The 25230-nt window shown below is 37.7% G+C and overlaps 1 protein-coding gene across 1 annotated transcript in view; it reads left to right on the top strand.

The window, feature by feature from the left end:
• The window catches only part of LAMA2 (laminin subunit alpha 2), a 400132-nt gene that overhangs the window by 304026 nt on the left and 70876 nt on the right, over positions 1-25230 (top strand). Inside the window, 8 exon segments of the mRNA XM_068416012.1 lie at positions 1175-1317; positions 1848-1946; positions 7876-7987; positions 13367-13529; positions 18119-18329; positions 19926-20042; positions 21181-21344; positions 24983-25121. Coding sequence (XP_068272113.1) covers positions 1175-1317; positions 1848-1946; positions 7876-7987; positions 13367-13529; positions 18119-18329; positions 19926-20042; positions 21181-21344; positions 24983-25121 — 1148 coding nt within the window.

Genomic DNA, 25230 nt, shown 5'->3' with positions numbered 1-25230 from the left:
TTTGACTCAACTCCTTGCTATATTGAACAGCCAACCGACAGAATAAGAACAACGTTTAGATAACTGTGAAAACTTTAAAGAACAGAAAGTATTTAATCTACATGAAGAATAGATTTCAGGAAAAAAATATAATTCTCTGTTGAAAATTACTCCTTGTTCTCTACAGAAACATACATGTTGTTTAGTGGCCTTTTTAGCCATTTTGCTGCCTAGGAGTGTTACTGAAACAAATAATCACATACATGTAAAACTTTAGGTACAACCCTCCATGTCTCTTATCATCACCAGTTAATTCATTATTTCACAGTTTGCTGCATCTCCTGAGGTGCTGTTTAGGTTTGCCAGTCCTGTGTAGCATCTTTATGCAGGCTAAGAGAAACGCATTCCCACAACTCTGTTCTAAAGGATGAAGAATTTTCCTGTCTGCAGCATAAATGATACAAGACTTTAAGGTTATGAGAATTTCTTGTGATAGTTAATAGAAAACAAGGGGGGGGGAACGCAAACTCCTTTTGGTATATGCAGCACACACCACTATTTTTCATGCTAAAGAGTATTTGCAAGAACAGAAGCATACAGGAAAAACTTATAAGCTGGTTAGTGAAAGAGGCAGGGAAGAGCATTTCTTAAAAGAAAACTGTCAGTATTTTTACCTGGACTCTTTCTGCTGTCTGCATTACAAGTTTAGCATGCGTGGCCATGCTGTTACATGACTATGAAGTATGCAAATTGTAAGATTTCTTTAGTTTTTTCTTATATTCAATTCTACAACCATACTATACTTCTTAAAGCTTATAACTCCTTAGATTTTTCCAAATTACTTGTCCAATTTCTCAAACTTTATCCAAATTGCTTGTCTAATTTAGGATTTTATATTGGCTAGTCCGTAATGGAAAATGTTAATAATTTCCTCTTTTTGGGAGGTAAACCCACCAATTTTGCTCTTCATGTTTTATATTGAACTGTCCCATTACCAAATCCTAAGCAGTAAGGTCTTCCCTGTTCCCTAGTTGTTGTTTCCATTTTTTCTCACACTATGCTTTTGGGGTAAATTACCTGAAATTAGTGTTACCTCTCACAGAATTGTATGTGTGCTGTAAAATTTCTAACTAACTCAAACATATGTCTTAAACATTTAGCAGGAATAAATAAGCTTTGCTGTTCTTACCCCCAGCTTGTGATGATGAATGCACAGGACTCCTTCTCAGTGACCTGGATCGGCTAAACCAGATGATCCTGAGTGTTAACCTCAGTGGTCCACTGCCTGCTCCATATAAAATGTTGCAGGGTTTTGAGAACATGACACAGGAATTAAAGGTATGTTCACAGTATTCACATACATAAATAACAGGGCTTCAGTACGACTGTACTGAAACATACAGCCTTGAGTAGGTTCAGGGAAGAAGAAAAATTAAAAATTTAATTACTTCAAACTTGCTTCGGTTGATAAATAGTTATTACAGTTATTTATTTTGACTTATTTTAATAAATAAATCTTGCAGCAGTAATTTGTGTACATATATGCAAGGAATTATACTGCAGGCACAGAAAAAGTGATGTCGCATACAAATAAAATTATGTTCATGCTGGTGGTCTGTAAAGTGGTTATGGTTATGTATTTTATATAAAGTATGCTCCCTACCATACTTAATAGATTCTCCAGTAAGCTATGTAAAGCTGTCAAGATTCCTGAGAAAAGTATGTTGGGTGTATGTGACACAAGACCAAAAGGGAGTTGCATACTGTAATGAAAAGGAAATTTTTGATGCTTTCTTTTTTACAATATTTGGAAGCGTTGAGATCCATTAAGTACAGGTTTTCACTCTCCCTTCTCTCTTCCCCAACAGCATCTGCTTTCACCTCAGCGAGCACCAGAGAGACTCCTTCAGCTAGCACAAGAAAATCTGGATACTCTGGTGACAGAAATGGATGAACTGCTGACAAGAGTAAGTCTGTGATCACGTTGGGGTCTATGGGTTTGGTTAAGGCTGCATAATGACAGAAATCTTCTGAATATGAATTAAACATGAATGAATAGATGAATTATAAGATGCTTCTCAGTCTCAGTGCTTGAAATGGCAGGAAGTCCTCTAACAACCTCTTTTTGTGGGCCAATACATTGAGATATGTTTTCTGCAGAACTTTGTAAGAAAAGTTTATAATGCTCATACAGAGCACCCAAGAATGATGTTATTTGGCAAAGCTTACACTAAAGGAAAGAGAGTTCTTGGTATAGCATTTATGGAATTTCCCATGACTTCAGCTACAGGTTATGGTACAAACCTAATGGCAACAAAACCATGGGATTACCAAACAGTTTCTCACATGTCTGGAGGGCTTTTTTTGACTGGCTGAGGCTTTCGGAAACTGAACTGTCTGGTTTTCTTCCCTTTCTTCTGAACGTTAGTACTGTCTCTGGTAAGGCTATCTGCTTTCTGCATCACCAGCATCATCTCGTCATATTGCCTTTCAAATCTCCTGAGTCTGACTGTCTCAAGATAGTTCTCAGCCTGTTTCTCTTTTAAGGTTGCCTGTTGCAATACAAGTAGCCTGGCTTCACTCAGAGTTACTTACTGCCCAACCATCTCAAGCACATTATAGGAAAAGTTTTGCAGTTTCATTTTCTGTTTTGGGTTCTCTCTTGTGTTGGCTAGTTTCTCCAGGAGCTGCAGAGCAAATGGTAGCCTAGCCTGGTTCACTTATTTTAAACAAATTTTATACCAAGGCAATGGAAGCGCTGGTTTAACAAATAACAAGTTTTCATTAAGAGTCAATGAATGAAGTAATTGAAATGGGGACAATATTTAAAGGGAGAATTCATATATATGCACAAGATGTGTGTTTATTTAAATATATGTGTTCTATATTTCATTTATGAGGCTAGTGAGAGTCCTCTGGATTTCAATCGATGTGCTGTTTACTCTTCTTATTAGAAAAGTTTTGTTTCAATATAGGCCTTATTTTGGTCAGTAAAAGACATTGATAAGAAAATAATATAAATTATGCCACCTAGTGGAGAAAAAAATAGGGAAATGGATCAGCCACAATAAAAATACAGCTTTCCAAAATATTTTAATATGAAGGACTAGCAAAAGTCATGTTCATGACTTATGCTCCCCTGTATTGAAATGGCTGAATTAGAAAGACATAGATTACTGTACTGATGAATATACACCTGAGAGAATTTACCTAAACCCTATGTAGTTTTAGCATCCTGTCTTAAAATTGTTCATGGCTTACACAACTGAAATCCTGAGAGAAACTGGTTTGTTTGTGTGGATTATATTCAATTTTGAAAAAAACCTGTGAAATCATGAGTAGTGGGTCAAAAAGCATCTGTAGTGTGTTTGCATATGTATGCATGTATGTGTGTGTCTATATACCCACACACACATGCATACACAGGTATCTATCTATACATACTCTCATTGTGAGTGTAAAGAAAGCTTGTTTTTTCACTTCTGTTTGATCTTTCATTTTTCTGCCAGAAATAACTATGGTAGTTTTAAGTCTAGGTGGATTTTTAACTCAACAGCCCTACAAGCAGAGAGGATTATATTTCTAGTATTGAGATTTCTCAGTTTTAGGCTAAGGGTTTTTTTTTTCCTTTGCATAGTTGCTCTTTTTAGTATCCTTTTCCAATTGCCCTCCCCCCCCACCCCCCATTAAATAAATTTTAATCCCCCATGAATATGACCTAAAATAATGTTGCAAAGTCTGACTTTCTGTAGACTAGTCTTGGAAGGAAAAATATTGAAAGCGTGATCTTAGGGGATTTAGTGTGGTGGCCAGATTATTACCACCTCCCTTTCTGCAGTTTTCTGTGATTGCAATGAGTAAGTAGCCTTATGATTTCCAGTTATCCTTACAGAGAGTTGTTAACTGGATTGCAGCTGGATTTTTTAATTTGGGGACTGGCAACAGGTGGCGAGTCCTACCCTTCTCTTTCTATGTTAATAAATAGGAGTAATGTCCCAAAAAGAAGAGTGAGTCCTGATATAGTGTGTTCACGTCTCATTTCCAAATGAGATATAGCTGATGATAACCACATAATGGCTAACACTTGGCACGCACAGTACAACCCTACGTAGCAAAGTTTTTCCCTGTACTTAGTTTGCAGGCTCGCTAAATTTTCAAAGTGAAACCAGTAGTGATGAATAAAAAGGTTGATGAGGATTGGTGAGGATTCTATTTCCAGGAAAAAAAAATATATCCATTTTAAGATAAAATGTAAAAGACAATAGTATTTAGTCACTACAAAACTTTTGGGGTTTTTGCTTCCTTGTGGTCTCTTTTCAACCCAGTGATCTCGTGCATCAGTGCAGCACTCCTTTTTCTTTTTTTCCCCATTGTATTCTTTCCTTCTTTCACTCCGCCATATGGAAGATCCTCACATCTTTCTCACACTAATTACATTCTTACATGTTTGCATGCACATTCCCATATCTACCACCAGAGTCAGACCTCAGACTCTTCACTTCCTTTCACTTCACTACTTTTAGTCAAAACCCCCTCTTCCCTTCTAATTAGATACCTTCAGAGCCTTCAAGAAAGACAGGGATCAGAATCACTCCTCTTGATTGAAATACTTCTTTTGACTTTGTAAACTTTTTCATTTCTCCCATACCACTGAACTTCTCAAGCTCAAAAAGTTCTGGTAGTAGCAAAGGCAACTTAGTTTGCAATAGTTGGAAGCATTTGGAAGGAGAGACAAGAATTTCCATCTGTACAGTGAGGTCTGTGTTTACTCCTCGTTCTGTGGTCTGCAGCTCAGTAGCTGGAGAAGTTCCTGTAGGGCTCCCCTCCAGATGCCATCCAGAGGAGTTTCTTACGGCTTGATTAAGACCTCAGACCAAACACACAAACAAAACCAAAACAGAAATGTGTGTGTAATTGCTAATGCTCGCTAATAGTCCGAGTTGCTAAGTGGCTGACAGCCTTCAGATTGGGACAAGGCCTTCCATGGAACCTTCATCACTAAGTACAAGCTATGAACATCACCAAAGCAGGTTCACTCATCTCAGATACTTTCTTTACTAGATTTCCATGCATAGGGGTTTAACCCCAGCCAGCAACTAAGTCCCACACAGCCGCTTGCTGACTCTGCCTGCCTCCTCGCCCCCCCCCCACCAGCCCCACTGGGATGGGGGAGATAATCAAAAGGGCAAAAGTGAGAAAACTCGTGGGCTGAGATCAAGACAGCTTAATAGGTAAGGCAAAAGCTGCGCATGCAAGCAAAGCAAAACAAGGAATCCATTCACTACTTTCCTTTGGCAGGCAGGTGTTCAGCCATCTCTAGGCAAGCAGGGCTCCATCACACATAACAGTTATTAGGGAAGACAAACGCCATCACTCCAAATGTCCCCCCTTCCTTCTTCTTTCCCGAGCTTTATATGCTGAGCATGATGTCATACGGCATGGGGTATCCCTTTGGTCGGTTGGGCTCAGCTGTCCAGCTGTGTCCCCTCCCAGCTTCTTGTGTACCACCAGCCTACTCACTGGTGGGGTGGTGTGAGAAGAAGAAAAGGCCTCGACTGTGTAAGCACTGCTCAGCAGTAACGAAAACATCTCTGTGTTACCAACACTATTTTCAGCACAAATCCAAAATGCAGCCCCACGTCAGCTACTATGAAGAAAATTAACTCTATCCCAGCCAAAACCAGCACACCATGGTAGGGATCTCCTTTATGCCAGAAAGTCTTATTTGTGTCCGGACTTCTTGAAGATTCATTGCAAACCCTTGCTCTGGGTCCAGTCTATATCTGACCCTTATTGCTCTCCCAGAAAGAGTTTGTTGTGCCTGTTTAAACCGTTAGGAGATGCTGAACACTGACCTTATAAAAATGGTGAACTGTAGTAAACTGAATATATAAAAAAATGAGTAGAACCTTATTAACAAATGGAAACACTTAATTAGCCATAGAATGGCTAGGTACAGTGTGAAGGATGTTTGCCATTTCATTTGGTTTATGGAGTTAAAGCTAGACCAGATAACAAAGCAAAAGGTTATTTTTCAGCAAAGCAAATTATGGCAAAATACAGAAAGCCATCAGTGGAGCTGAATGGGATTTAAGTACTAAAGAAAACTGTCACCGAAAGGAAATGAAAACTGTTCGATGACAGATTAATGTGCACAAAAATGTAGTACATGCCATTCAGTCATAAATATTGAAAGGTTAAAGTGGCCAGTTGGAATTAACACGAATGCGGAAAAAGTAATCAAAACTAAGAAAAGTATATGTAAGTTATAAAACACCATTTCTAGTAAAGGACTTTTTAGAAATATTATAGAATATAATAAAAGTGAATGTGAAAATTCCAAGCAAATAAAACCTAAAGAATAAAAGGCTGATTGTGGAGGATTTCATGCTAAATAATAAGGTAGTTCTCAATTACAAGAAGAATGAAATGATAGCAGAAATGCCAAGCTGGGTTAGAGCAGTGGTCCATCAAGACTGTCTGTATTTTTGCCTTCTTCCTATCCCAATTGCCTCTTAGAGCTCACTGTGACAAGATTTTAGTTTTGTATCCAGGCAGGTAAAGGGGTTTTGTAAATCTTAGAGGAAGTAACCAATAGCATGATTAAAGCTGTATAAATGTGAAAAGCTGTGTTCTTGTACTGATATAGGGATGAAATAGAACCAACTCCCTCCAGTCAATGTGGGTTCTTAATTCTTCCTGCGTAATTCTATTTACCTGAAACATTTTCATATAAATTACTTTCAGAGTAACTACTCTGAAGTAGACCAAAACTGTAAGTGGTGTGATAATGCTGGAGATTTCATTTCAGAAACCTAGCTGTCCTGATGTATCTTGAGGGCTTCCATCTAGAAGCTAATCAGGCAAAAATAAATGTATTAAAATGATACTATTTCTCTTTGACTATTATTGAAATGTGGGGTTTTTTTTTGTAACTGAGGAGACAGTTTATACAGCTCAAGTCAGAGGAGACCTACGCTCATTTTGAATTATTGACCTTCTAGCCATTTCCCAGAGACGGGAAAGATCATCATGCCCTGCTTCGAGACATTTCTTGGGAATGCAATCCCCAAAGAAAAAAAAAATGGGGTGTTTTTGCTTTACAATACAGTTTGACAAGCTTTGTTGCTTGAAATGGTCAGCTTGTCTGTAATAAAAATGTATCCATTTTGTAAACAGGGACCTTGAGAGCTAAGCAGAATGTCTTAAGATGATTCCTTTCCGTAGCGTATTTTTCAGGTCTGCAGCAGACGTCTGTCTTCATCCTGCTACTGCTGCTGTGATTCAATAAAATTATAAAGCATTTAGTTACACAAAGCTAAAATTTTACTGAGCACACCAGTATGTTATAAACAAACAATTTCAAGCGTTAGAGCTGAAAAAAACAACTTTTTTTTTTCTCTCTCTTTATTGGTTTAATTATGTATTGATTTAAAATTCTTCTTGCTTGTTGGCATGAACTGTCTCTTTGAGAATGCCTCTGGGGAGGAAGCAAAGAGGTCATGATATCTGCTGCACTTTGTCAATCAAAAAGTGCACAATTGTGAAACTAAGGAAAGTATTCCCTGAAGAATCTATTAAAAGGTTCCAAACAAAGTTTCTTTAAGCAAATTCAGTGAATAATTTCAGCCTGTCTCCCTTTGTGTGCTGTTGCACACAACTAGGTTTTCTAAGAACCTAAAATAAAGCCTTCCAATTTCCATTTAAAGGAAAAGGTAATAAAATTTAATTGTGTACTTGAACAGAGCATGTCGTTTCACATGCATTTGATCAATAATTCATTGATTGCCTTTTGCCTAAGGAAAGTTTTGTACATAGATTCAGCCAGTAGCAATATCGCATAGTGCAGCCTTGTCCTGTTTATTAATTATACTTTTCCTGAATTTGGCTCACTAGGCTACCAAGGTGACAGCAGATGGTGAGCAAACCAGGCAGGATGCTGAGAGGACTAATGACAGAGCGAAATCTCTTGGACAGTTCGTCAAAGGCATTCTCCAAGCTTCTGAAGGTATTGGAAAAAGAAAAATATGCCAATTGTTTCTTAAGAAAACTGAAGGATCGTGGAGGGTGTGAGAGACAGTGAGGAAGAGTTTATTCACTGAGAAATGTCATGTGCTTTAAATGTTGAGTGAAGAAACTACGGTCAACTATCTTCAGACTTTTTGCAACCTACAGATGCAGTTTATATAAACAGTTAATGCATTGGTAATTATGAACAGAGACTAGCAGAATATTGAGTATGTTCCTTCAGGATTTTTGCAGTTATTTGAAGAAAAGCTATTATGATGAAGTAACTAAAAAGGCTTAGCTTTTTTTTTATTTTCAAAGCAGTTAAAAACATCTATTGGTAAACAAGCTTGATGTAATTTTAGCACTTGGTACATTAACACTTCATCTTAATTCCCCAAAATGACTTAAAAAATACATTACCACTTGCTGTTAATAAACATCTGCTGCTTGGAATTTGCAAGTGACTCCTAATCCTACCTAAGTAGTTGCATAAAGCCAACTCTTTCTTCCACAAGCTGATTCACTGCACTTACATATGCAGTAAAGACTTATAAGCAAAAGTATTGTAGATGGCTTCGAGAAGCAAGACCTATATATTGCATGAAGCTATTTAATAAGATAACGACTGAAAAATATGAAAATTATTGGCAATCACAGGCAGGTTTTTTACTTGAAAAATACTGGTCTGTTCTTTCTTCTTCAAAACTACCACTGCAGTACTGGTTTTAGTAGTTATGCTTCTGAAGACCCATTTCATTGAAAGGGAAAGCTTCCACTTTCGTCCAAGTACTATAAAAATACGTTTTATGTTGCCTTTCATGTAACACATCGCAGTACATGCCCTGTAGCTGAACTGATCAGCAATTTAGGATATCTTTAGGACGTGCAACTTTGACATGAAATAAATATGGGAAAAGCAACAAGAAAAAGTAAGCAAGTTTTCAAGAAGTTTTTTAAACAAAAGACCAGGTTCTTCATATTTCAAGATGAATTTGGGATAACAAGGGCTAAACCAATTTTTTTCTCCACAAAGTTTATGCCTGGTGTTTGCAACCCAAACAAAAGTTTCCTCAAGCAGGTTTAGCAATAGGAAGTACAGAGTTAGCAAACACTGAGGGGGTAAAATAAATTTATGTGGCATCTTAAAGTAGACAAAGACTTTAAAATCAATGTATTTGCCTAGTGGGCAAGTTAACATTTTAAGAACAGATGAAATATAGGAGCACAGGACTGAAAGATACCTGCTGGGTTGCTGCATCCACTCCCTTGCTATCATAAACTTTCTAGCCCTCATCTTCAAAGTAGTTCCCACAAATACGTACAATCTGAGTAGGAGGCAGTTTCAGAACTCTTCATAACTACAAACCTTCTCATTTCTAGCTAAAAATATTCATGTTTAATTTATCATCATGGGTTCTTTTGCCAACATTGTTCTTCAGTTCAAATAGGTTTTTTCCTCTCCCTAGTGCTTCTTCTCCTTCCCCCACCCCCAACTACTATGTTCGTAGAGAGGAATCATATTCCCCTTAGGCCCTTTTTTTCCTAGACTAAAACACCTTAAAGCATATTCTCCCAAATCTCCTGCTCACCTTCATATCATTTCCCTTCCTCTGTTCAAAATTAGGTTCATGTTTCCTGAGCACAGGTAACAAGCATTGAAATGAGGTTGCTTCAGTGTCTTGCATTTCAGTAGCAGTAAAACCTGCCTATTTCAGCTCTCCTAATACACTCTGGGATAGCATTGGCTTTTTTCACAGCTGGGTGCCATTGGAGATTCATAATATAGCTATGTTCTTCTTATTCATACCTTATATCTAACTGACAAAGTCATATTTTACAGCTGAAATTTCTGTTGTTATTTAGTTCACAACCTTATATTTTCTACTATTGAATCTCGTTCTGGTCCGATTACTTCAGTTTTGAAGGTCACCCAGTTCTTTCTGCATAGTATTCCAATCTGTCTTTACTAAGACTGTCTTACAACTTTTCCTTGTAAGCATGTTTTATCAGTAGACTTCCTCCACCCGCCCCTGGATCATTAATGAAAATATTCAACTGGATTTGCTATTAAACCATATAGTCTGATGTGCTACTTTTAGGGGAAAAAAAATAAATACACATTCATTTATTGCACATCCTGTTTTCCACTTACTTCCAAAGCAAGTCCTCAGGCCTTAGTGGAATTCGCATTTCTTCAAAACAGGCACTACATTTGCTTGTTCTCAATCAAATGGTCTTCTTCCTGGATTTGCAATGTCATGCAGCAGATCTTTCGACTTTCTAGAATGGCGGTTCTCTGGCCATTCCAGCTTGAGTTCTACAAAACGTTCTTCCTCTGGTTGTGATAATTTCTATATCCTCACTTGTGATTGCCATCCTCAATTGTCCTCCTGTTCAAGATCACAATCTTTCAAAAACTGAGGACAAACTTTCACCATATGTTGGAACCCTTCCTAGGTTATTTTAAAATTTGATGGCATTTTAACTGCATATTGACCCTATACCTTCTTTGTTTCTGCTCTTTTTCACCTATGAGACATTACTAGATTGTTCCTTAAAGACTTCATGTCTACTCATGATGTTCTGATTGAGATGACCAACCAGTTTAAAGGTATTTTTTATGCCCATTCCTTGTCCCCCATCCCTAGAATACAGATTTCATAGTACTTTGGATCTCTAGGAGTGCAGGCCTGTAACTGTGACCCTGAGCTCCCTAGTACTTGTTGCTGGTAGGCAACAACTTCAGGATGAAATGCCATGAAAGGATCTATTTCTTTCCATTGACTGAAGGTAATTCTTGAGAATGGCAGTGCTCAGAAGTACATGATTATAGATCTGACAGATGCCTCAACATGGATTCACCAAGGGGAAATCATGCTTGACCAATCTGATGGCCTTCTGTGAGGACATGACCAGCTGGGCAGATGAGGGGAGAGCAGTGGATGTTGTCTACCTTGACTTCAGCAAGGCTTTTGACACCATCTCCCACAACGTCCTCATAGGAAAGCTCAGGAAGAGCTGGATTAGATGAGTGGACAGTGAGGTGGATAGAGAACTGACTGAATGGCAGAGCTCAGAGAGTTGTGATCAGCAGGGCTCAGACTAGTTGGAGGCCTGTAGCTAGCAGTGTTCACCAGGGGTCAGTACTGGGTCCAGTCCTGTTTAACTTATTCATCAATGATCATGGAACAGACTGTACCCTCAGCAAGTTTGTTGATGACACAAAACTGGGAGGAGTGGCCGATACACCAGAAGGCTGTGCTGCCATTCAGCGAAACCTGGACAGGCTGGAGAGCTGGGTGAAGAGGAACCTCATGAAATTCAACAAAGGCAAGTTTAGGGTCCTGCACCTAGGGAGGAATAACCCCATGCACCAGTACAGGTTGGGGGTTGACCTGCTGGAAAGCAGCTCTGCAGAGGAGGACCTGAGAGTTCTGGGGGCAACAAGTTCACCATGACCCAGCAATGTGCCCTTGTGGCCAAGAAGGCCAATGGTATCCTGGGGTGCATTAGGAAGTGTGGCCAGCAGGTGAAGGGAAGTTATCCTCCCCCTCTACACTGCCCTAGTGAGGCCACATCTGGAGTACTGTGTCCAGTTCTGGGCCCCACAGTTCAAGAAAAATAAGGAACTACTGGAGAGAGTCCAGTGGAGGGCTACAAAGATGATTAGAGGACTGGAGCATCTCTCTTACGATGAGAGGCTGAGGGAGCTGAGTCTGTTTAGCCTGGAGAAGAGAAGACTGAGGGGATATCTTATCAATGCTTACAAATACCTTAGCGGCGGGTGTCAAGAGGATGGGGCCAGACTCTTCTCAGTGGTGCCCAGTGACAGGACAAGGGGCAATGGGATAAACCGAAACACGGGAAATTCCATCTAAATATGAGGAGGAACTTCTTTACTTTGAGGGTGACAGAGCACTGGAACAGGATGCCCAGGGAGGTTGTGGAGTCTCCTTCTCTGGAGATAATTCAAAACCCACCTGGACACGTCCCTGCGCAACATGCTCTAGGGCAACCTGCTTTGGCAGGGTGTTGGACTAGATGATCTCCAGAGGTCCCTTCCAACTCTAGCCATTCTGTGATTCTGTGAAGAGTAGAAAGTAAAGATTGTTATGAGAAGAGGAGGATGGAAGAGAAAGGTAAAGCTAGGTATAAGTTTTCCTGAACCTAATAAAAGCTGAGATAACATATCCATTTTCTCTTTTAAGGTAAATATTCATGGAGGTTGAATTGCTTTATTTATTCCAGATTTAAAAAAAAAAAAATAATACAAGCCTATTCCTGGCCTGAGGCAACTTAGTAATAATATATAACATAATGCACAGAAGCAATCCATGATCCATTTAAGCAAAGTGTCATCTTTTTCCAGTCCTCGCTACCTCACAGATAACTACTCTTGACTAAAGATCCAAATCTCATTCTCATCAGCAAATTGAAGACATCATTGGATTAGAATTTTCTTCACAATTTGCTCTAAACCTACACAATGAAATAGTCATTTATTTGAATTTTGGAAGACAGATTTTCATTTCTTCAATTAAAGACTTAATTTAAAATATTCAGAAGTACCCATGTGACCAGGAACTCTGTTACTTTGGAGAAATCTGTTACTTGGGAGCCCTGTGCCACTGGAAAGGCAGCAGTACTTTTTAAAATTAAAGATGGAACTGATTGTCGTAAATGACCTAGTTGCTTCTGAAGGTGTGTATTCTAGTATGTTGTGATGATATGATACCACGCGTACAGGTTTATCAGTTAGGAATTCCAAACACATAATAAATTTACAGTGTACCATCATGTATTCCAACCTTCATACCCTTCTTTTCCATTTCTGGATATCTGCTTCTAAACACATGAGTGGGTTTAGGCATCTGTGGGTGTCTTTCACTCCTCTTCTTTCTCCTTTTTCTGAAGTTTCCTAATCATTTATTCTTCCTAGCACTGTTAAGTCTAAATGCTAAAAATTACTTATTTTGAAGTTCTCCAAAAGTACTTTAATTTTCATTGCTTGTACTGCCTGCCCCTTAATTCTATGAGCAAATATACCACATTATCTTCTGCTATTTCGAAGGTTCAGTGCAAGTTCTTTCTTTCACGGGGAGGAGGGGAGCGATATATTTCTTACACTGGATATAAAGACTTCTTCACATTAATTATTGTGCTTAAAAGTGAGCTATAATAAAAGGTTTGATGAAACATATAACATTTTTCTCATTTGTTACTGATCTTTGGTTTAACCATCCTTTATATTTCACAGTGGCAATAACCAGTGCCAGTTGTATTCCACTTGCTGAGAGAGTTGATGGGCAGGTGCTTAAAGCCTCTCTGTCGTTTTTATTTACCAACTCCCTACATAAATATTTTTGGCCCCCGGCAGCTGCAAAGGAAGATGCTGTGAAACTGAACGAGACACTCAGAACCCAAGACGAGACCTTGGAGAAGAGTCTTCCAGAACTGCAGAGTGAAGCTGACAGAATGATCGCAGAGTTGAGAAGGAGAGCGCTGAATACACAAGAAAGAATAGCTCAAGATGAGTTAAAGTGAGTAGAGGGACCTCAGTCTTCAACCTCCCAGTGATAATATCTGACTCTTGTAAATGTGGTTGTCATCTTTTCCAACCAAGTTTTCAAGCTGAGGCTTACAGAAATGTGAAGGAAAGCAAAGTCTAATACTTCATATCTGTTAACGTAGCATTTGCATTTTTGGAAATGCTTACGTATGTGGAAAGCAATCCCTAGGAAATTACTTCTCTGCTCCACAGGTACCATCAACATTTCTAATCAAATTATAAGCAATTTTTCTGGGTTTTTTTTTAGCTTCTGCTTCAGACCTGGTGAATGGCTTTTGTACTAAAAAGTTTGTCTAGAAGCTTGTGTTTTGTTTTTTTTTTTCCTGGAAAACTAATTGGTCTAATAAAAATATTATCTATCTGCAGTTTGTCCGGTAGCATAGACATTCAAAAGAATGTATTTTGCCATATATAAAATAGCATAGATCAGAATATTCCAACTCTGTGGCACAGTTCAGAAGCCCAGGGTTTGGTTATTTAGCTATCTGTAAAGATAAAAACTATATATGTATATATGATTATATTGGCAGCTCTTTATAAAGCATTTTGCAAAATGATGAAAACTTACCTGATCCAGAAAAATACTTGGCTTGAAATTAAAATTCTGTTAGTCCGTTAGTTCTGTATCAGTCAGACCAGGCATATTGCTAGAGCTAGGCTTTGCTTAGCACTTCACCAGAGCAAACATCTAGCAGGTAATCCAACTGAGCAGCTATGTGGTCCATTGAAGCTGTGATGGCTCAGAAAACTGTCTGGGATAGAGCTGTTCAGGCCTGAAAATGTCAGTTATCAGGTGTGTGCATACTGTAAGGAGATGTAAATAGAATAAAAGATTAGCTAAGAATTCCAAGCAGTGTAGAATCAGATTTGCACTTCCTATCTTAGACTTTATAAACCAGATCATTTCTGAAAATCCTACCAGTACAGTATTTCTTCCCATAATTCTGATCTCTTGAGAAAGGATATATTGCAAACTTCTTTTTCAGCAATGTTTAATTGCTTTTTCTTCTGATTCCACTGAGCCTCTTCTATCCCTTCTCCACTCACACATAGAAATAAACCAGGGAAAAGTAGAGATGAGAAAAACTTAGCCAAACCTTTGAAAGTGCTACCTGCAATTTTAGGGCAGACTGGGGGGAGGCCTTTCAAACAAGGTGTTCTTAGTCCTCAAATGCTACAGCCCACATGAAACTGTCAGACTAGCATGAAATAATTTCTTACTCTAGCCCAATAGCTAGAGTAGGAAATGCAGCAGGGCTTTTTTGAGGGAAAGAACTTCTCTCCCTCTTATCATTCTTCCTGAAATGTGCAAAGTGAGTATTTTTGCTTCCTGATAAAGGAATACGTTTTATACTAAGAAATACATTAATATACTCACTGTTTTCAAGCAAAGTTGTATGGTTTATCTTAAGGATAGGATTACCTCTTTATAGGCAGTCACTGAGATCTAAGAAATTTTGGCAGTGAACTCAGAAGGAAAATTAGTCACTGAGGATTACAGGGTGGGGAGGAAAGGTCCCTAGATAAAGTTCTCTGAAACTATATTCTAAAGTACTGCCTCTTAAAGAAAAATATCTTAGAACTGCTTAAATAGTGTAGTAAGATAGTGAATAGGATACGATCTGCAAGGAAAAATGATGAAGAAAAATTAATCTAACTTAAAACAGTGTGTATGTGCACATGTGTGTAGATCACTATGCTCACATGTATTCTTACAGACTGATTTAGAAATATTTACTTTTGAATAGCTCTGCAAGTCTCATGATCACTTTGAAGTAGTTAATCATGTTTACTTTTTGGTGAGGTGTCTTTTGGCAGTGACTGTATTCTGCTTTCAGGATTTCATTCAAGTACAGAATGACAAGAATCAGTGGATTCTTCTTACCTCTCGTATGTTTTCAGTGAATTCTCAAAAGTTAAATGTAGACTAATTAAGTAAAGTCTTCTTGCTTTCATAGATGGCAAAACTTCTTTTACATGTGCAGCTTTTTCCCCTCATTTATTTTCCTTCAAACTTTTCAAATCAAGTCTGTATTCTGATTGCCTTAGTGTACTGAAATGGCACATTAGTCAATAATTTCTCTCTAAAAAGAGTATGTTAAAAATACACCAGTTTCTGTCCTAAACCACCCTGATTTTCATACTTATGAAATAAATCTTTCAATATTTTATAACGTTCCTACACATTTTCTCGGATGCCATTGAGTTACTGTCAAGGGATGCTGTGAGCTGGAATTCCATCTTTCTATTTAGTATGCTGAATAGCTTTTTTTTTTTTTGTGACTTTTTCTTCCATAAATTTGCCTGATGGCTTTTGAGCCACTGTGAACTTCTATCATCCTGTTTCCTATAAGAATGAATTGCTGTCTTCCTTTAGCCCGCACCCAGGGCTAAACAATAGCAGTTGCTCTCTCAACCAATGTCCCTTCCCCCACCGAGGAAAGGAATTGAGAAAAGGAGGGAGACTCATGGGTTTAAAGTTAAACAGATTTAATAAAATAAAGAAACCAATATCAACAATAACACAGAACACACAAAATAATACTTAGCTACAGAGTTGCAGCAGGTTGTTCCAGGAATACCAATTATTGGGAATGAGAAAAAGAGAGGCAAGCAAAACCCCCAAGCCCTCCCTTTATAGTGAGCTTTATATCAATGCTATAGAATACACCTGTGGGCCAGCCTGGATCAGCTGCCCCAGATTTAACTGCTAAGGGCCTTGATCACCATGGCTGGCCACAAACTGAAACAAAATCCCAGTGAAACCAGGACAATTGTATAACTCAGCCACAGTGTTTGAAGAGATGCCTCCTGTGTTTTGACCTTGTTTCCTCATATTTTCATTTTTGTGTTTGGAGAGACATTGGACAGTTGATCACCTTATCTGTGCTACTCATGATGTTATAGTCCTCATTTCTTCTCCAGATAGGACAATTCTAACATGTTTAGACTCTCATATATATAGTCTTTTTTTTTTAATCATTTTGTCATCAGTTTCTAATCTTTCTATTACTCCCTTGTACTCATTTTGAGGATCCAGACCATACAGCATTCCAGGTGTTAGGCCAGACCTGTGATTGTTTCTTTTAACACTTCAAGCATTTTGTACAGTTTTATTCTTTTTCTAGGAAGGTATCCAGTGAAAGTAGCACAGCTTAAATGTACAAGATAGTATTTCAAGAAATGTGGAAGAGGTATGGGAGAAATTCTGAATTCATTTCTACACTTCTGTGACAGGGTGTCAATACTGGGATTTAATTTTTAGTTAAACATTTTGTCCTCAGAAGTTGCAAATTTACAACATGAATAATTTTTTTCATCAAAACCAAAGGCAGGGCAGATAGGGAAAAAAAATCCATCTCAGAAAATCCCAGAGCTAGGGTAACAATTTGTCTTTCCTTGGCACCAGTTCAGATCCTTCATCTAAATTATGCCCAGTGGCAGCATATCTTTCCACCTCTCAGATATTTTGTGTGTGTGCATTTATTTATGTGTTTATTTTTAGGTTTCTGATGGAACTGACCATAGGCAGGCCGAACTGCAGTGTTTTTCAGGAAATACAGTTCTTGTTTTCCACAGAGCTTCATCAGACACTTTGCCATAACGAGACAGGAAGAAAAACTTAATCTGTTCTAGGTGGAAGTGCAATAGATTTCTTCTGTAGGTATTATCTATCCTACAGATTCTTGTTTACTTAGGATTTTTCTTTATCTCTAAAGCATCATTTTGGAAGTGCCTCTTTTTTTTTTTTGTCTTTTTTTTTCTATCCTTGTCATATCATTGCATTAACGCAGTAGTGTTGAATTAGATGAAACTGATTCAATAGCCTGGTATCATGAGGCAAAGAAATGACAGAGGATAAAGACTCCAGTACTCCAGTCCTTTAAAACTGGGTGCAGCAGCTCTGTGATGATCAAGAAATATTGCATCCCCTGCCAAAAACAGGAACTTGTGAACTTTCTGTTTTTGTGTTGCCAAAGCTCGTTAAAAATATCCCAGAATTTATTTTAGATAAGGAAAATTCTTTGGCTACTGGAAGTCATAAATCCAAGGATCTTGGGGGTTGTTTATTTCACATTAAAGTATTTATGATTTTTTACTGTCTAAAGCAGTTTGTCTGCTCCAAGACAGCTTGAAATTAGGCATATCTATGTATCCCACTCAGTTCAAGGTAGGAAACCACTTTGTGTCACGTGTCACATTAATGTGAATGAAGGAAATCTTTTTGACAAATTGAAAAGTTTCAGAAAACCTCTCTTTACTAGTCAGATCTCAAGAATGGCAACTTACCAAGAAAAAAAAAATGACAAAACAGTGTTCAATAGAGAATATTTGAATGTTTTCTACTTCGTAAGCAGGACCTTCATGGCATTTAAAAACCTCTTTAAGAAAGGGCTTAAGAACAACTGTAGTTTCACTTTATTAAGCATGTGTTCTCTTGAAAGTTACTTTGAGATTTAATTTAGAAGTGTATTTCATTTGTATATTATTAAGAATATTCAGATTATTTGGTGTAGGGAATATGAACTCAGTGCCTTCATGGGTGGTGATGTATTGCAGGAATGCTGAAGATCTTTTGGACAAGGTGAAGAAATTATTTGGTGAGCCCAGTGAGAAAAATGAGGATCTCAAAAATGAGATCCGTGACATGCTAGCAGACTACCACACCAAAGTTGATGATGCTCGAGATCTGCTAAGAGAAGCTACGAATAAAATTAGGGAGTCTGATCATTTATCTGCAGTCAACCAAAAAAATATGACCGTGGTGGAGGTGAGTGCTGACAAGTCGTGTCCTTGATTACTTGGAATCTGATCAAAGTTTGAAACTTTGCATGATTAAATCTTGAAACAAAAATATAAGCAAACAAAAAAATATTATTAAAATGAAACTATATCTAATGTAATTAAAAGGAAGCGTGTTCCTCAGAATGAGGAAATGCATTGGCTTTTAAAAGTAGAATTATTCTACAGCTTTATCAAAATAGTATCATCTGCTTTTAAATACTGAGTGGAGGGTGCATTGGATTTCTTATTCTGGGGGAGATTAAATTCATCCCAGTATAAATAGTCATGTAAAATTCAAATCCTGTGCTCAAGATTTAAATGGGAGTTCAGTTAAAATCTTTGCTGCCATACATTTGCTCCTAGAAAATGTCCACTTTCATCTCCCTCTCTAACCCCTGGGAAGAAGACTGAAGGGGGTATGTGGATATTACAGAGTAATAAATCAAACTCTGTCCTCTGTAGTTAGTAGCTGCTATAAATTATCTCCCTCGTAGCAGAAGGGTCTGCTTGTGATGTAATTTAAATTGCAGAGACTTAAAGAGCATATTATACTGTACATTAACAAGCGTTTAACCAAGACATAAAGAGCAGAGTCAACCTAATGAAGATAAATATTTCAACTCTGTTTGTATCTCGATGAGCTTTTGCCTCATGTACAATAATGAGGTTAGAGTTCCAAGACCTCAGTTCTCAGCAGAGATTTGTGGGCTTGATTGAATTAAGGAAATACAGTGCTGTAAAGAAGTTAGGTGATCTCTGTTCTGTTCATTTTCTTCTCAAAGGTGGATGGATAAAGGTTGGAGAAATTACCTGCTATCTCAGTTTTTAAAGTATTCTCTGCATCACAGTATCAGAGTGCCTGAAGGCATCCTTTCCAACAGTCCTGGCCACCTGGTTGTTTTGAGGAGTTGTTTTGCTTTATTTTGACCCTGTTTTGACCAAGGCGCCATCACAGTACTCTTACCATTGGAATGCCATGGTCTCCTATCAAACTATCTGTGATACTCAATCGATCTTGCACAGGAAATTTCCAGTTCCTTATTCAGAAGTCCATCTTTACTACAAAATATGCAGTATTTTTACTAATTGGAAAATCAAGAATCCTAAGGTTGCTCCAAACCATCATCTTTTATTTTACATTCAGTAGTTAGTGAAACAACAGTGGGCATGAATAGGAAAGCAGCAGAATATCTTGATAAATTTTGCCTTCATAGCCAGAGAAGGTAATTGTCAAAATGAGGAACTTGCACATCTGGGTACAGAATGGGATTTCTAACTTCTTTCTGATTCATTTTGCAATAGTACTACAGTCTCTGTAGTAACTAGCTCTGTTGTACAGCAACAAAAAACCTACTGTGTGGGAGGGGGATACAAAGCTGGGGACAGGAGGAGAAGAAAAAGATATCTTACATTATATGTGCTTTATTGTTGTCACTGTCTTTGCTCTGAAAGCTCAGAGAATTCCAGAAGTGGCATTGTGGCATGGTGACAAAATGCAGTCTTGTATTGTGATGCTGGTATTTGAACTGGCATCCCCGCTGTAGTAAACAAATGTTTTCCTTTGTATGAACACATCCTATAGAAAAAGAAGCAAGCTGTAGAAGATGGCAGACAAGATGTTGAGAAGAGCCTACAGGAAGGGAATGATGTCCTTAATGAAGCCAACAAACTTGCAAATAAAATCAGCTTAGCTGTAGAGGTGAGTGTTTTATCATTCTTGTCTGAGAATTAGTACAATGAAGCATCATTATGGAAGCAAAATTGATAATTAAAGTAACACCTGATTTTTCTTTTTATTTATCAATGTTGGAATATTTGAATTGGAATAAATCATTTTTCCATTGCTGTATGGCAGAAAAGCTAATCTGGTATATAAAAAATTATTAACTTAGAGATTTAAATGATTCATTGGATTACATAAAGAGCTAGCTCATAATTTTTCATGGACTCTGCCTTATTTTATTAATATGGTATTGTGATTGTGGTACTGACTTTATCTTTAGAATTGCAGGTGCAGAAGACCCATTCACAATCTCACTGCGACTCTGTGATCTAGATGTAGATTTATCTGCACAAAAATTGTATATGCATATCAGAAGGAAGCTTCAGAAATGATTTGTTGCCTGTGGCAACAATTTTAAGTCTAGATAGATCAGGGAGAGGAGAGGATTGCACTCTCATTTTACTTAATGTTTTTGAAAATTCTGCCTTAGAAGTTTTATCAACAGAGTTTGAGATCAGTGCCTTAACTACAAAAAAAAATAATCTTGAAATATCATTGGTTCTGGAAATATTTCCATCTTACATTGAAAATTGTTATAATGAATGGAATAATGCCTTCTGGAGAAATGGGGAAACACTTTGAGAGGGCTTATTGGAACAGGAATGGCAGGTCTTCAAAAAGTGTAGTTCTTACTAAGATACTTTAATAAGCAAAAATACATTGGAGTCACTCAAAGGGTCCTGAAACGTGAAACTTCTGTCATTGCTTAGTTATTATTGTGGAGCATGACAACAATTTAGTATGACTATGTATGCATCTACATTTAGGAAAGAAATTCAAATTAGAGTTTATAAGCTTTTAAACTGTGCAGTTCCTTAATTGTAAAATAAAAACTTCTACTAAGCTCAAGAGAGGCATGTAGCTCTTGGAATATTGTTTTATCTCCCCTCTGCTCTCCAGTCCAGCCATTCCTTTATTCTTTCCATATTATTTCCCTGAACTCTTAAAGCATGAGTAAGTTACAGGATAATACCTCACAAGGAAAATATATATACACAGGGCTAACGAGTGCTTGCATTCAGCTGCTTAAAGGCCTTTCTTTTGTCATTTTCAGTATGTAGAAGGCGTTGCAGATAAGATACAGCCAATGTCTGATCAGCTGAAAGATAAAATAGATGATTTATCACAAGAAATTCATGACAGGATGCTTCCAGAAAAGGTGTTGCAAGCTGAGAACCATGCAGCCCAGCTGAATGAATCATCTGCAATACTGGATGGGTAAGGCAGTCATTCATTGGTAATGATAAAATCATGAAGCAGGTTTGTAAAATTGCTTGACAGAAATTGAAGGGCATTCTTCTTCGACTTTGACATCTGTCACTGGGAGTATACAAATAACCAGTGTTCTGTATGAGCATACAACTGTCCAGTTGGTTAATTTGTGTGTGTATCTCTTGTAAACCTTTCATACATCTTGTGATGCTTATAGGCTGCCTTAACTGCAAATGGTGCCCTCAGATGCACTCATAACACAGTTTAACTTACCATAAGCTTCCTGCTATGTTGATGTGAAAAAAATTGTACTTTGCCTTAGAGAGCCCACTGTGTGTTTTCATAAACATTTGTTAAAAACAAGTAATATTTTTATTTTTAAGATGACCATTTTAGTAGGAGACCCTTATCATGGTGCTAATTTTACTGTCAGAAATCCCCCATAGTGATAGACAATAATCTCTCTAGTGGTTTCAAAACACTCTCTCAAAATTAGTAGGTGCCATGGGCCAAAATGCTTAAACCTAAATACGGAAACTTCAGTTTCTGTTTACCGCTATCACATTCCTAAATGTAAGTGAGGATTGCAGTGCCCCTTGATTTATATGACCACACCCTTTCAGAAGAATAATAATTACAAACCCTTTCAGATACTTTGTAACTCCTCATGAATATAGTTTCCTGGAAAGAATAGAAGTAAGGGGTTTTTTGTTTTGTTTGTTTCGGTTTGTTGGGTTTTTTGAGGGGAAGAGGGGAGGGAGTCTTTTGGTTTATTGCATTTTTTGCATTTAGGAAAGCAAGCCATAAATAGTAAGTGTGATTTGCAACAGTAATACTCAGAAATAGATCATGGATATTCTGCTTCTTGCACCTGTCCCTAGCATAGCTTCAGAGTTTTATTTTCTGAAAAGCACTGCATGAATAAAAAGAGAGATATTATCCTTTTAATATCAACAATATGCTCCCTTTTTGCTACTTACATCTTTTATATCTACCTGAAGACTTTAATATCCCAAAGACTTGTGAGCAGATGCTTAACACATGTTTTTCTTGACAGCATCTATTATTTTGAGGAAAAGACACAGAATTATGTCTGATAAAGTGTCTGATACTTTACTTGTAAAATTACTGGCTTCTTATACAGTGTAGTCAACCACTCTAGATATTCAGTCTAATTTATATTTTCAGGAGTACATAAAATAATGATCGCTGTGGTTTCCTGAGTAAAAAAGCTTTGAAGAGCATTGTTTCTAGAAAAACGTGGATTTTATAATGGTATGTGTACTGTTCTGGTTAGGACACATCAGTTTTGTGGTGCACCTCCAGGCCCAAACTACATGACTAGTGTCACATCCAACCACAGTACTGGATTTGGATATAAATATCCAAATACATGGAAAGTTGGCACGGAGGAACTAAAAAATAGAGAAAATGTTGACAGAAAAGAATATTTTGCCTCCTTAATGAAATGTTGGCAAGACATATTTTGAGATAGAGGTTTTTAACTATGCTAAATAGACTTTTTTACGGGTGCATACGTGTGCTTCTGTATTAATGCAGGTAGGCAGCTTGGCCTTAAGGAGCTCAGTGTAGTGTTTAAAATCGCATTCTCTGTGATATAGCAGTACCATGTATACATCTATCTGATCCGGACATCAACCTCAGTTTCTCAAGATAAACAATAAAAAATGCAGAATCAAGGACATTAAAAATTACATCTAAAAGCGAATGGTTCAAAATTAAAATTTCTAATGTGGTCAAATAGATACATAATTTCAAAGGAGAAAGAAATACGACGGTGCTATGTAATCCTGCGTCGGGATAAAGCTGTTTACTTCATGCACTGTCATTAAACAGTCATACTTTACAGGAATATGCAGTCTCTATCTGTCTTGGGAATTCAAAAATGTATCTATCTTCACAACTGGCACTTGGGTGTCTTTCAGTTAATACTAAATTTGCTGAAAAATACCATTTCATCTTACAGGAGAAATTGAGGGAGAGCCCTTTCTCTCCAATCACCCCCTAAGTCTTCAAATAGTATATTGATTGATGGTGAGGATGTTCTCTTGAGAGTTAGAACATGGAACAGTTCATTAATTTAACCTAGAAAAAATTGATATTTTTCTTGTATACAAGGAGTTATTAGTATAGGCTTCTCCCTGACAGCTAATTGCCTGCTCATGAGTAAACATCACTGGTATTTGGCAAATTCACTTCAGTTCCCTCCTAACCAGAAGAGATTTGTACCATATTTCTAAGCAGTACCTGAGCTACTAGCTAGATAGCTATTCTGGACTGTGCATTTCTCTAACAGAGCATCACAAAAACTTACTGTAGCCTAGTGAGCTCCACCTGTACCTGAGAAAGGAGATCTGCTTTTCCAGGAGTGATGCAGAGGCAGCTCAGTCATGCTGTTTCTGCAGTAGCCTAAAGGGACTCTCTCTCCCTTTATTAACTACGTGTGGAGTCCAGGGAGTATACGTTCCATCCCCTTTGTTTTTCCTGTTGCATTTTGTAGGAATCATTAAATACTCATTGAAGCAGGGACTGGAGCTCAGCTGTCCCTGTTCCCCAGAGAACGGGTTAATTACTAGGTTAGAGAATGAATTTCTCTTTCTTCCACACACACTGTCTCAATGATTAAGTATTTTATACAAGCTGAACAGGTCCAGCAGGAGTAATCCCTGCCTCCCTTATATTGCCGTGTACCTTGATGGCTAGAACATTTCCCAGAGAGGCAAAAATCCAAGTTCAAATCTGTTCTTGTCCAGTTCAAGCAGGGATTTTAGCCCATTTACCCTTTATTCAGGAAAAGCATCATAGGCATCAGGAATAATGTATTCTGAGACAGATGTCTTCAGGTTAATTCTGTAGGTGCAGTACTTCTTTGTAGAAAATATTTGAATATATCATACAGAGAGAGTGCAAGTAAAATGATTTCTCCAGCCTGCTAGCTAGAAATTCCCCTGGAAGGTGGTTAGCTGAGCTCCAGTCCCTGCACGAAGAAATATTATTTGTTTATAATTACCTTTTAATTTAATTATAGTTACTAGAATGAAGTATTTCATGTAAATGGAACATTCCGTTCAGTATGAAGCATTATTCGTTATGTTTTTCATTTTGTTCAGCAAAATTACCAGTTAGGATTTGGTTTAGACAGTGAGGTCTCCTCCAAACCTGGCATTTTTGTGTTTGGCAGCTAGACCAAGAAATTAGTTGTTCATAGATTTCACTTTAAAGCATGCCTGTTATGATCCCCCTATGTTCATACAGTGCAAAATTCATTGAGTTGTCTGGCTCAACAAATAACCTATAAACCCACATTATGAATATATGTCACCTGTGTAGTATTAAGCACTACACTATCTTTTCTCAGTGTCTCATCAACTTTTATCTCACATAACCTCCTCTTTTAGCAAACATTGGGTTTTTTGTGTGTTTCTACACAGATAAAATGTGAATTCCATTAAACACATGATGCCAGAACTCCTGAAATCTCAAGTGTAGCATTGCTCCCTAAAGAAATGCCTTAGAAATAGCCTTAGAAATACAGGCTGTTGGGTTTGAAAAAGTAGGATATTATGTTCTGTTGAGCTCTGATAGCAGGCTTAATGGTGTGTTTACTTTTCCCATCCCAACAGAATCCTTGCTGAAGCAAAAAACCTCTCTTTCAATGCCACACTTGCTTTCAATGCTTATACTAACATCAAGGATTACACAGATGAAGCTGAAAAAGTTGCCAAGGAAGCCAAGGCTCTTGCAAATGAAGCTATGCAAGCGGTAAGAAAAATAAGTAAATTGGGAAGAAGGCTTAGATTTTTCTGTGAAACTGTGCTATGCCTTATCTCAGATCCATGTTTTGCCATCTTATGACTTCATTTAGAGACCC

This window comes from Nyctibius grandis, chromosome 1, assembly GCF_013368605.1.
Source record: "Nyctibius grandis isolate bNycGra1 chromosome 1, bNycGra1.pri, whole genome shotgun sequence".
Lineage (NCBI taxonomy): Eukaryota > Metazoa > Chordata > Aves > Nyctibiiformes > Nyctibiidae > Nyctibius > Nyctibius grandis.
This window is presented reverse-complemented; position numbering and strand designations above follow the sequence as displayed.